At 45.8% G+C, this 13,029-nt stretch overlaps 1 protein-coding gene across 1 annotated transcript in view; it reads right to left on the reverse strand.

Moving 5' to 3' along the window:
* GRIN2C (glutamate ionotropic receptor NMDA type subunit 2C) overlaps positions 1 to 13,029 on the reverse strand; it is a 90,904-nt gene that overhangs the window by 39,130 nt on the left and 38,745 nt on the right. Inside the window, exons 3-5 of the mRNA XM_053375822.1 lie at positions 8,242 to 8,840; positions 6,180 to 6,294; positions 425 to 636 (exon numbers count right to left, since the gene is read on the reverse strand). Of these exons, the coding sequence (XP_053231797.1) occupies positions 425 to 636; positions 6,180 to 6,294; positions 8,242 to 8,840 (926 nt within the window). The remainder of the gene's footprint in view (positions 1 to 424; positions 637 to 6,179; positions 6,295 to 8,241; positions 8,841 to 13,029) is intronic.

The following is a 13,029-nucleotide window of genomic DNA, read 5'->3' on the forward strand; positions in this document are numbered from 1 at the left end:
CCAACCCTCCAAAGCAATTTCAGGGAGGGCATGGGATGTCCCACTGCACAAGTGGAAATATCTGAGCTATAGAGATGCAGGAGTTGGGATACTGCCCTATTTCAGCTACAATGGGAAGGCCTATGGGGCAGAGGGGGCCCACATGGCTTCCTCCAGAGGTTGGTGGACATCCACTCCCATCAGCCCTAGACATTGTGGCTGATGGTCAGGAGCTTGTAGACTAGCAGCAATGGAAAGGCGCCATGTTGGTTAACCCTGCTGCAGGGTTATGCTGGGGAGTTGGCCAGCGGGGGGAGGCAGCAGGGAGCTCAATGCTCAAAAGGCACCCCATATCCACAAACCAACCCTAAATATAGACTTGTGCTAAGTGTGTCCCAGAAATCCTTGTTGCAGTCCCCCACCCCTTAACTGCCTTCCTATTTACCTCTTTGTGTGGTTGGCCTGTTCCCGGCAGGGGACAGTGTTGCGGACACACACTCCGGTGGTTGGGTCCGTCTTCTCCACAATGACAAAGGGCCGTTCCTCCAGGGTGGCTACTGTGAGGTGGTGGCTGTCGGCCATGGGCTGCAGGAAGGATCCGTAACGTGGCCACACCGGGTATTTCATGTGGATGATGCCCTTCTCCCATTTCCCCACCTGTGCAATGGGCAGAAAGCAAGGGACACAGTTTGAACCAAGCAAAACGAGGCCCTCAGCCATGTACACACCTTTGATACCCCGGCTGTGCCGTCCTAAATAGCCTGTTGTCAGCAGGAAAATTCTGCTGCAAATGACTATAAGACTGACAGGGGAGGAGAACATAGGACAGAGCCAGGTCTCTGTGCAGCTCATAGGAAACCAAACACCGTGAAATGGACCCAGAAGTCAACACAGGCCCCCGGGGCACAGGAAATGCATGCTGCTGGCAGCCTCTGCCCTGACTGGAGAGGTGGCAGAGTTTGGCAGCTTCCAGGCAGTCCCAGCCTAGAACAATTTGCCAAGCAACTTGATGACAAGCCAACAGAGCAATTGGAAGGGCAGTTAGCATTCAGTATGTTTTGTATGGATACAGAAGACAGATGTTTTATTTCTGTTTCCCTGATTGAATGGAGATGATTTTTTTTGGGGGGGGGACCACACTCCCGCTGCAACTGACTTCAGGAGATAACAGTCATTTTGGAATTAGAATTTGTGATATTAGTTTCAAATGAGCCAGATTTTGAAATGGCCCAGCAGCAATTGGCTATAGAGGCTCTTATTTATTTACAGAGATTGAACACAAACTAGCTATAACTCCAGGCAGGAGGAACTTAGGTTTTAAACAGAGCATTGTGTGGAGAGATTTTCTTTTGCTCTGGGACAGCTGTCTGGCTCCAGTAACCAGACAGAGCACACTCTATGGCCCCACTGTTAACTCTATGTCTGCTGCTCCTCATCTGAGCTCTCCATGGTCAACCTGTTACTTAGCTGGATATCACACTCCCCAGGAAGCTTGGAGGCTACAATGTGAACTACAGTCGTACATCGGAAGTTGAACAGAATCCGTTCCAGAAGTCCATTTGACTTCCAAAATGTTTGAAAACCAAAGCGCGGCTTCTGATTGGCTCCAGGAAGCTCCTGCAGCCAATCAGAAGCCGCGGAAGCCCCGTCGAACATTCGGCTTCCAAAAATAGCTTGCAAACTAGAACAGTCAATTCCGAGTTTGCGGCATTCGGGAACCAAAACGTTCAGGGACTAAGCTGTTCAAAAACCAAGGTACAACTGTACTTCCCTGGAGAAATCAAACCTCATATCCATGAGTAAGGAGATTCCCATGACATGGATTAAAAGGACCACTCCACTAAAAAGCACTTGCTCTTTTATAGTTCTGTAATCATCCCAAAGGTGATTATTACAGAAACCAATCCTGGGTATCTCAATCCTGGGTATCTCAAGGAATGATGGGTCAAAACCTTGCTAGATCAAAGTTGCAAAAAGGGAAAGGATGCAATGGCACAGAGTTGTTGCTTTCCATAAAATGCAAAAAGGGGTGGTGGTGGCTAGGATTCCAAATTTTTAAAATCTACTCAAGTTATTGTGATCTTACTGAAATTACATTTTTATTAGAGTTTATTTTTATGTCTATTTATATACTGTGACAACAAAAGCTTTGCAATAAATTGATAAGAGCGAAGTGTGGTCCAAGTCAAGCATGAATCACTTGACATTAGAGATGTTGCCAAGACCTGCTCAGAAAGATGAGTCTCGGGGCTCACAAAGCTCACCCCAAGTACATTGTGAGCAACTTGACCCCTAAATTATCCTTGAGCTAAAACGTCTGCAGGAATGAAAAAGTTTTTTCAACTGATGTTGAAATGACACCAGCAAAGCATCATAAAAGCCTGTCCTCCTCAGTGACCAACTCACCATATCTATATCAATTGGGACACCAAATTAGGACCTCCAGAGATTATCTCAGCATCCTGGTAGGCTCAGGTAGCAACAACCAATTCATCGGATGTGCCACATTTTAAAGCCAGGCCATTTAAACCAAATTTCATTGAAAAATCATATAGTGTACATTTTTACACACTTGGCATTTAGGTGGTAATCTTGGCTACTTTCACTACTGAAACTTGAACATTATCAACTGAAAACTATTTATTTATCCATCCCTCCTCAAAAAATGAATTTTTAGAATGAAATTATAGAATGTAGTTATCTAAATTCTGAAGTTGCCATGTTTAATCTGAGGCATGCAGGTTTAAGGCTGTGTACACACCATACATTTAAAGCACATTTAGCACATTCTCCCACCCACAGCTCAAAAGAATTCTAGAAACAGTAGTTTGTTACGAACTGTGACTCCGCAAGGGGTAAATTGCAGTTCCCAATATTCCTTTTGGTGGGTGGGGAACAGACTTTAAATGTATGGTATGTGTGCAGACTTGGTGAATTCAAACTATACCTTTCAAACTTGATTTTGCTCTTAGAAACACAAAAGGAATGCAGCAAACTAGGATGGATGGGATAAAGGCTTATTGTTGTTTGAAAAGATAGACGTGTTCTCTTTATATGCTATTTGGCAGTTCCCTCAATACCTTCAATGAGAGAATATTAGGACAAGTCCATCCTAACACTGCAAATGCAGTTGTATCGACTGTGTTTATAGCATTGTACTCTTGGTTTCTTAAGAGAAGTATTGACAAAGCAATAGTAATAATTGCTATGATACACGAGAGAGCATTTTAACAGCCCAAACCAGTCATATCATAAAGGGAAAGTGTCAATGGAAAACATTTACTCAAACAGCAGGGTTGACTTAATTAACACTAATATTATTCCACTGGTAGCTTTCATCTCGGCCAAAGTACTTATGGCACTCTTCCAAAAAGAATAGAAAACCCAACCAGAAATATTTAGTAACACATGTTTGTCGGATAGAATAATCACACACACACACACACACACACACACACACACACACACTTGGCCATCACAAGCAACTGGCTCTATTTTCCTCCCTTAGGTTTCGCCACTTCTGAAGAGAGAAAATAATGGCCCAGTCTCAAATGCTTAAAACGTCCAACCATGGAGCAGGGAGACAATGCCAGTTCTCCAATCAGCAGTTGGATTTGGTTGCATGTATGGACCCCGAGCAGAGTCTAATTGCCAAAATGTGCTAATAAGGCCAGGGGAATGGCAGATTCTGGAACATTCTGACACAAAACTGGGCCTATGGCACTGTTCAAGAGCCTACACTTACTGGAGCATTCCTAACCGTTAAAACCATGCAAGGATAAATGAAGCCAATAACCGTGGACGACCCAAAATTAATCCTGACTATAATCCTGACTATACAGGGCCAATCTAAGGCCCTGGAATCTTCAGGTTCCCATCTGGAAATCTGGAAAGCCACAGCCAGTCAGTTTTGACAGTACTGAACTAGATGGACCAATGATCTGACTCAGCATAAGGTAGCTTTGCATGTCCCTGCGACATTTTGCAGAAAATGGTGCCCTTTCTACCCCAAGCAGCACAGTGTCTGAGGCCAATTAAGTTATTTTACACCTGAGGCAGGAAACTGACAAGGGCCTTTCCCCTATCCCAGACCATAAAAATGCCCCAATAATAAATGGAAGAACTAACAATTTCCTGCCCTTTCCCGACACGCAAAATCATCTGCCTGAGGGGGCCGCCTCACTCTGGCTAACAGTAGGACTTGACCTGTGGGCTAGACAAAAGAATGAAGAGTCTCACACAAAATGTAAATACTGATGGGGAATTAAAGTTCAGTGTCTATAGCAGGATATCAAACCATCTAAAAACAGAATCTTTTGCCCTTTTTCCCTCTGAGGTAGAGATGGGTAAGTCTATTTCTGCTCCATGTCAATTTTGCATGTGTTCGGTCACAACTCTGCTCTATATTCTGTTTCCACATTAAACTGTGGCTTAAAAAAGAATATTCAATTTAAAATACCTATTCTCAAAAAAAAAACCACCCCACCCTATTTAAATTCTGTTTTATCTCAATACACACATTTCTAAATGCACTTTATCTTAAAATATTCCCTTTTAATGCATTTTGGTACTTTTCTCCGAGTCAAGAACTGTATCAAAAAGTTCAGAGAAGTGCAAAATATGGAGGTAATTATGTTCCAGTCCAGGAGGTGTGGATCAAGTCCCTCTGTATTGGAATTCATGGGAATCAAGTTACTTAAATTTCCCTTCACTATGGTGCAGCATTTTGGAGACCCCCTATTGTATACCTGAGGGAGGACACTGGATACCAGTGGTTTCATCCCATAAGCCAGCTAACCTGTGGGCCTCTATTAGTTGCTGTTGGACTGTAACCCCCATCACCCCAACCCCATGTCATGCTAGCTGGGGCTGACTGATGTTGGAGTATAACATCTGGAGGGCCGTGGGTTAGCCACACCTGCCACAAGGGTTCCAATTTGTTTTCAACTTCTGATGAATGCAACTGATTGACAAGCTTCGCAGTTGCCCTCATCTCTGATCTGTAACTCACTTAAGCCAATTTGCCTTCACATAATTTGTCCAGTTCTGTTTTTTAATTCAATTCCACACGAACGAAACTACAAAGTAATCTCGCGCAAACAAGGGCATTGCCGCCCTCTTTCTCCAACTGAGCTATGCGCCCCGTAGCATGTGATACATTACCAAGGCGCCGCAAATTAAATAAATTAGTTGTGTAACACTGAATAAATGAATCCCAAATTTCATTTCATTTCATGGTGCTTCCATTTGTTTATGAAATGAAATTGGATTGCCATGCAGATCCTGAAGAAAGCGTCGTTTTCAGCTTTTAATCATTCAGTTAAGTCATCACCTCGATGGCAGGAGCACAAAGCACAACTGGGAAAGGCAACAGGAAGCAGAACTTGGGGGCTTCCAAGTCGTTCTTTGGTTTAAAGCAGGGGCAGGGAACTCTTTTTGCAGCCCAAGGGAAACCCAGTCCCTTCTGGGCAAGATTCTGAGGGTCATATACCAGTGGGGATCGGGGCCAGAGACAAAAGTGGGTGGAGCAATGGATGCAAATTTTGCAGTTTAATGCACACTCTCTCTCTCTCACACACACACATACACACACACCTGATCCTCCATTCAGACAAGCAAGAAGCAATATCAGAGTTCAAGGGAACATTCCAGCCAAGTAAAAACACTTGGGTACAGTAAGGATTGTGGCTTAGGGAGAGTTCTGAGGTCCAGATATAGAGAGACTTGGAGGGCTGCCTTTGGCTCCTGGTTTAAAGCCAAGACCCCTCTTGCATTGATTTTCTCCTTCCCTTCCTCCCCTCCACAAGCACTGGTATGTGTCACCCTGAAACTCTTAAAGCAGGAAAGCCTGGAGCTTGAATGGTGGGTAAACCCTCCTGCAGAAGAAGATGAAGAAGAAGAGTTTGGATTTGATATCCTGCTTTATCACTACCCGAAGGAGTCTCAAAGCGGCTAACATTCTCCTTTCCCTTCCTCCCCAACAACAAACACTCTGTGAGGTGAGTGAGGCTGAGAGACTTCAGAGAAGTGTGACTAGCCCAAGGTCACCCAGCAGCTGCATGTGGAGGAGCGGGGAATCGAACCCGGTTCACCAGATTACGAGACTACCGCTCTTAACCACTACACTACACTGGCAGGAAGGGAGACTGTGCCTCCACTCACAGAGAAGGCTGCCCAGAAAAATAAAAAGGAGCCCTCACCATCTCCCAGAGCCGATGCCGGTTCAATGAGATCACCACCAAGGTGGGCCTCACCAGGAAGCCATCGTCATTGAAGGAGAAGTCCCTGTTTTCCCACGTCACGTTGAGCAAATGCCTGTCGGGAGGAAACAAAAAGCACTTTGATGTTGCCAGGAGGGAAAGGGCAAGCGAGAAGTCCCCCCCATTTCATCAGTGCAATGTGCTCCATTTGTCTTCCTTTGAGAGAAAACATTTCCCCTTCCGTCTCTCTCGCATGCTGACCTTGCAACAACCACCCAGGCCTCATCAGTTCAGAGCAAGATGGTTAAAGTGCATTTTACCGAAAATGCCTACGCCTCCCTATGAGCTCAGACATTGCTTTCCCCGAGAGATGCAAGGGCAAATTAGAAAGAATTTAGTAGAAAAGCCTTCTCGCAGGTGGTCTTATGGGGAGAGCACACGGCAGCAATAAAAATGCGAGCACATTCGCAAAGCAGACCAGGATCTGGTATGGTTTCATGTTGTGGGTTCAGATTCCTACACTGCAGAGGATTGTGCTAGATGACCCTCAGGACCCCTTCCAACTCTACAACTCTACGCCCCGGGTGTCACCACTGAAGGGGGTGACAAAATGCCAGGCGGCACTCACCGCGGGGCCTGCAGCGCACCCGAGCCATGCATCTCTCCTGGAGTGACGCAGTAGCTTGGGCGCCCGCATGCTCAGCGCTGCCCCAAACCGTCTGCCTACTGCCTCCCCCTCAGTTGTAGGGCGGCTGAGTGGGAGGAGGCAGGCAGACTCCTCTGAGACCCCGCGGAGCATCCTGCCCCTGCTCGCCCCGCCCCTGCAGGTGGCTGGCCCCACCCCTGGGCGCAGGGCACGTGAGCTGCCCCAGGAGCCTGATCGGCTTTCTCCGCCGCTGCATCACTGCCTCCAACAGTGGAAGCAGAACATGCTATGTCTAGTGGCCTTGACAGACTAAACCTCCATGGTTTTGTCCAATCCTCTTAGCCATCCAAGTTGGTGGCTATCACTGCCCCTTGTGGGAGCAATTTCCACAGCGATCTGCTTTGTGATGCTCTTTTGTCTGCCCCGAATCTTCCAAGATTCAGCTTCATTGGATGTATCCAGGTTCATCATCCTTCCCTCCTTAAAGGCTCCTGCGCTTGCCCTGCTGCCTTCCAGCCGACTTCCTCATCCACATCTAATACTTGCAAGGTTATGATCTTCAGGCTGCTCCACCAGCACCAGTCCCATTTATTTGTCTATTATTTATACCCACAGAGTGACTTGAAGGTTGTGCAAGTACCCATTAGTAGCAAAGCCCAAGATTTACATAACTCCCAAGTTAAAGCCGTTGCTCAATTATTGAGTGTCACACTCCAGAACTGTTCATTAAAACCGGGAAATTAAAAAATGTTTCGCTCAGTTAGCTTTCTTCATACTTTAGATTTTTGCCATCCCTTGACTCACAACAGTTGAGCCTTCCTCGGCTCTCTTTCTCCCTCCCTCCCACCCTCTCTCATTCTTCACTGCTGTACCAGTGACCACACAACCCACTTGAAACTATGGTGATCGGCTCAAACGACAGAAAGAAGAATAGCAAAGAGCTTCAAAATATCAAAGGGGGTGGTATCCAAAATCCTTTGTCTGCTAGCGCAATGACTCTTGGGTGAGCTTTACTGTTGTGCTACAATTCCCAGAGTTCCCTGTGAAGAGACACTGTTAGTTATATCACTCTAAGAGTTGTAGTTCTGTGGTGAGGATAGGACTCTGCTAATAACTCTCAGCACACTTAACTACAGCTCCCAGAATTACCTGGGGGGAGCCATGCCTGTTTAAAATGGAATGGAATGTGAAATAAGCTGGAGAATTGAATTTGTAGGAAATGGGCCATAATGCAGGATTATGATTGCAGAAAATGGCAGAATTCTCAAGTGTATGAAAACCAAAGTCTCTCTAACTACCAAGGCACAAAATCTTCCTTACAAATGGTTGCTGCAAATCAAATTCTAATTTCTGATGCACACCAGTAGCCAACAGGGTTTAAATCGTGTTAATTAATAGGCTGTTGCCCGGGCTGACCTGTAGAAGGTGTTGTTTGTGGGTATACTTGAAGGTGTCTTGTTGTTGCAGTCTCTACCCACTATGGGAAGGTAGCCATGGGTCCTAAAATAGCTCTCTGCTCCGAGGGCGATGATAGCCACACCATCCCGGACCTTTTGCCTCAGGCTCATTTTCCAGCTCTCCGTGACCACACTGATGAGGCCAATTGGGAAAGAGGCAGGTGGGACATCCATGTTCCCCACGGTCAGGCTAGGCACAATCCAGATATAGCCAGGTCCAATCAAACCAGCCTGTTCTGCCACTTGGAAGAGGTATTCCGCCTCCTCTCGCGAACAGTACACAATCATCACCTGAGCATCTAGCTGACGCAGCAACCTTTGGATCTTGGAGTTGCTCCCATCCTGGGACATCTCAAAGGTGAGGACATCTTGGATTTCCCAGCCAAAGTAGCTGGCATCTGTGAAGGACCGTATCACATCCAAGAAGACACTGTATCCAGGATATAGGCTGGTGATAACGGCAAAGGAGCTCCAGTCATATTCCTCCAGGACTTTGAAGATCACCTGTATTTGCTGCTCAATTGAGACACCCAGCTGTAGAAAGGCAGAGCCAGCCTCCTAGGAAAGGGGAAGAGAGATGGACTAGTAACAGGGGGTACATGAATAGTTTTAAAATAAAGTAAATAAATAGTCTGTCATTACTGACTTCTTAGCTCTTTTCACAGACCTTGAATAGCAGGCTTGATGGCCACTCTTGTTCTCAACACTCACCCTTTCCCAATTTAATATGAGCTGTGAGGTGCAAAACCTTCCTTTTGCTTCCAGATTTGCCACCTGCTTGCTGCATAAGCCCGGGTGCATCAGCAGAACTCTCTCTGTAGCTCAGAGCTCTCCGATTTTAAAACAGGAAGCACACACCCCACCATTAAAATCTGCAAGTCTATTGTGGAACTCAATTAGTCAATCTTTATATGATGATATATAGAGGCAGAAGATGTGTCATCACTTCTGGCACTTATTTCCTGTTCTGCCTCAGCTGCTCTTTGCCTGGGCCAGCTGTTACACGTGGTCTCTTTCATCCCCAGTTCCTAATGGCTATTCCTGGTCTGTTCTTGTTTCCTACATGAACATTTGATTCTCTTGCTATCTGGGCAAATGCACACACCTATACATACTCACAGAGCAATAACTTTCAAAAGACTCAGTTGCTCCGCCACCTACAACACAATTTCCAGAACATCCCGTTTTACAAAGCAATGGAGAATGTCGCAATCCACAAATGAAACATGGTCCAGAGCAGGCATAGGCAAACTCAGCCCTCCAGATGTTTTGAGACTACAATTCCCATCATCCCTGACCACTGGTCCAGAGTATTTTCATTTGGGAACTTAAGCTCATTTGAGTCAACATTTGGCAGGGTCAAAATTTTCCTAGCCAAGTCAATCAGCCTAAACAGTCAGTGAGTTCATTCTTGCCCTCTGTGTATGTTTCTATTTTAAAAGCCGAACCAAACCTTCAAGTATTAAAACACAAAGGGGGAGGGGGGAAATCACATGGAGAATTGACTTTGTTGAATACTCTGTTTTTCAGTCAGTATTTGCTGGATATCCATCTGAATTTTTCGTTTGTCTAATCTCCCTCTTTGGCTCAGCCTGGCCCCCTTAAGGACAAGATTAACTGATTGGTATTTATCTTTAAAACATTTACAAAATAGTTTGGAGTTGGAGAGGTGTTCTGTTATTTTTTTTTTTTTTGGAAGAAACTCACTTGGAAACTCAGCAAGATTTATTTTGCTGCAGTTTCCAAATAATTGTTTTCTAAAGGGATGCAAAGCAGTTCCAGACAAAACCACGTAGGAAAGATTTAGTAGGCAAATTGAGATAGTCAATGTGGATTGAAGAGGACCTGGCCTGCCTTGGAATCTGAGGTTGCAGCAGAGGTACAGGGGTTGTCAAGTGAAAGAGCAAGGAGAAAACAAATGGGTTTCAGAGAGGTATATAATCCCAGGACAGCAGCAGCAGCGAAGAGTGGATGAAAATGAGGAAAACAGATTGCCAAGATCAAACCTAAATCAGTTAGGACCTTGAAGAAAGATCTCCCCTGAAAAATGAGCACTATAAAGAACATTAAAACCACTAGTTTGGCAGTAGGTGACATTCTGCTCCTTGCCTTTCCCTCCCCCAACTTCCACTACCTAAGGACCATACCATCTTGCCCTGAGGGGAGGGGAGAGAGAGAAGACCAAACAACCTGGATAGCTGCTCACCATTTAGCTCCTGGAGTTCCAGTGAATGTGGTCTTTCCATCTCTCAGATACCACCACAGGGGCTATTTTGAAGACTATCTTGCCATGGGGGAAGGGGAGATCTAGCTTTCAACAAAGGTTTCTTCCTTGAAGCTTCCCTGGCTTGTTATAAAGGGTCGTGCCCCCTCTACTGACAGAAGACTCCTTGATCCAGAGGTGTACATCAGCAGAATGGTGGGGTAGGAACACTGAATCAGAAGGTAAATGGTGTTTCCGTGCGCTGCTCTGGTTCGCCAGAAGCGGCTTAGTCATGCTGGCCACATGACCCGGAAGCTGTACGCCAGCTCCCTCGGCCAATAAAGCGAGATGAGCGCCGCAACCCCAGTCGGCCATGACTGGACCTAATGGTCAGGGGTCCCTTTACCTTAAGGTTCAGCTGTAATGCAAAGCTCCAGTTTATTTAAAATGGAAGCGAAAGCTTCCGATCTCCTCCTTGTGGCCACGCTGGAGACGATGGCAGGGAGGAGGAAGTGAACAAGTGAGGCACTCATGCACGTAATGCTAAGCCATACATTAGCATTAAATCTAAATGCGGCTAATGAAAACTGAAGGTGCTACTTCATTACTGCAAATGTGACAGCAACAATATGATGACGCCAACAATATGATGTGAAAACGAACAAGTTTCCCCTAAGAGTACTCCAATAAAGCTCAAAAACATGGAACTGATTCTGAAACAAGCTGTTGGTGATGATTATTTATGATAGGGACTGGGTGCCTGTGGCCCTCTAGATGATGCTGGACTCCAGCTCCCATCAGCCTCATCCTGCACGGTCATCTGGAGGACCACCCCAATTTATAATGTCCCCAAGAAAGTCAACATTTGTGCTGCAAAATGCAACCCCATAATCATGCCTTAATGTATTCAAATGCTATGCTAAAATATAAAAATGAGCTAGCATTCCTATGAGATCAGTGTTTGCATCAGTGAATTAAAACACTTGAAATGAAAATATTCTGCTTATAGAAAAACAAAATTTCAATTGTTGATCAGATCCAGTTGAGAACGGTGAAACAGCGTAACCCTCTTTTTTGCATTGCTATAAATGGAAACTATATAAATGATTACTTGGTGTTTAGCTAAAGGGTGGGGAGGAACAGTGATTAGCATTCCCCCCCCCTGCTCTTTTTAAGAGCTTGATTGTGCCTGGGTGTCATTTTGAATGAAGTGCTCACATTATTTTAGTTTATTTTAAATAAATTAGATGGGGGGGAACGGTGAGCATGCTTTCACATGCATTAAAGCATTTCTCGTCCTCTCCTTCAACGTGCAAGCCCTGGGTGCTCAGAAAGGTCACCACGTGTGTGTAATCCATGCAGCATTTACTTGTGACCTGCTGCTGACGCACATCATGGAAGGAGGTTGGCAAGGAGGGAGGGGATGCAATATGCTAATGCTCTAAATGAACTTCTCCTGTTGTTCTTGGCCCCGAGGAAACACTGCGGAAACACATTAGGCAGCTCAACCAACGTTATAACCAACGTCCATTCCCTATGAGCATTAGCTTCTTCTGGGGGAAGGGCGCACCTTCTGGAGCTTCTCCTCTTCCTGCTCACTACAGACATGACAAGACTACCACAGCCTTTCTCTTACACTACTTTGAACAGTGGTAAGCAAAGGGACCGTGTGGATCAACGTGCTGGAAAGCCTTGTGTGAACAGCTAGCAAGTTGGGAGGCACTGATCTGGGTTACTGTCAGAAACACTGGAAATAATGGCTCTCTCTGTGTGTTTTAAGGCCTTCCCAATAGAGCACAATGTTCAGCACCATGGAGAGCACCTCAGTTGCTGCATTGGCAGGGCTGTCCTGCTCACACTGCCCCCTCAGCCATGATAGCCCACCATTGATGGTGGGAGGCATATTTCTTTTCGTGTGCCTGTTCCCATGTACGCTTAACTTTGGGGTTGAGAGCGGGGAGCCTTTAGCAGCAACAGGATCATGCAGGACATGTGCATTGAGCCCTTTTGCCTCCTTTGCCTTACTTGGCTGTAGTCCACTGTTTCAGTCTCTCACACAAACACCAATTCCAGGTTTACCTCTGGAACCTGGACCAACAGAAACAGAGAAATGGAGCTGGAGCAAACAAGGCAACCAGGAAACACAGAGGATGGGTGAAGGTTCAGCCCGCTGACCCTCTCTGCTTACACACACACACACACACACACACACACACTACTTTCTTGCAGTGGACATGTGAACAACAGTTCCGTTGCATCTGATTGGGCTCCTGCCGTGTGTGTGTGTGTGTGTGTGTGTGTGTGTGTGTGTGTGCTGATAGGGTGGAACAGAGGTGGAAAAATACATGGCAGGGGGCGGCTTCCCAAAATGGCAACCCCTGTGTTAATCTCACTTTCCTTCACCTTCAATCTATAGCCATTGAAATATGTGTCATGATCTCATTGCACGGTGCTATTTCCTCACTCCAATGCAACAACAGTTAGCGAATGATGTGTCGCCTGTTTCCACCACTATTATATGAGGAGCAGGAGACTGAACTCAAC

This window comes from Podarcis raffonei, chromosome 2, assembly GCF_027172205.1.
Source record: "Podarcis raffonei isolate rPodRaf1 chromosome 2, rPodRaf1.pri, whole genome shotgun sequence".
In the NCBI taxonomy this organism is placed as follows: domain Eukaryota; kingdom Metazoa; phylum Chordata; class Lepidosauria; order Squamata; family Lacertidae; genus Podarcis; species Podarcis raffonei.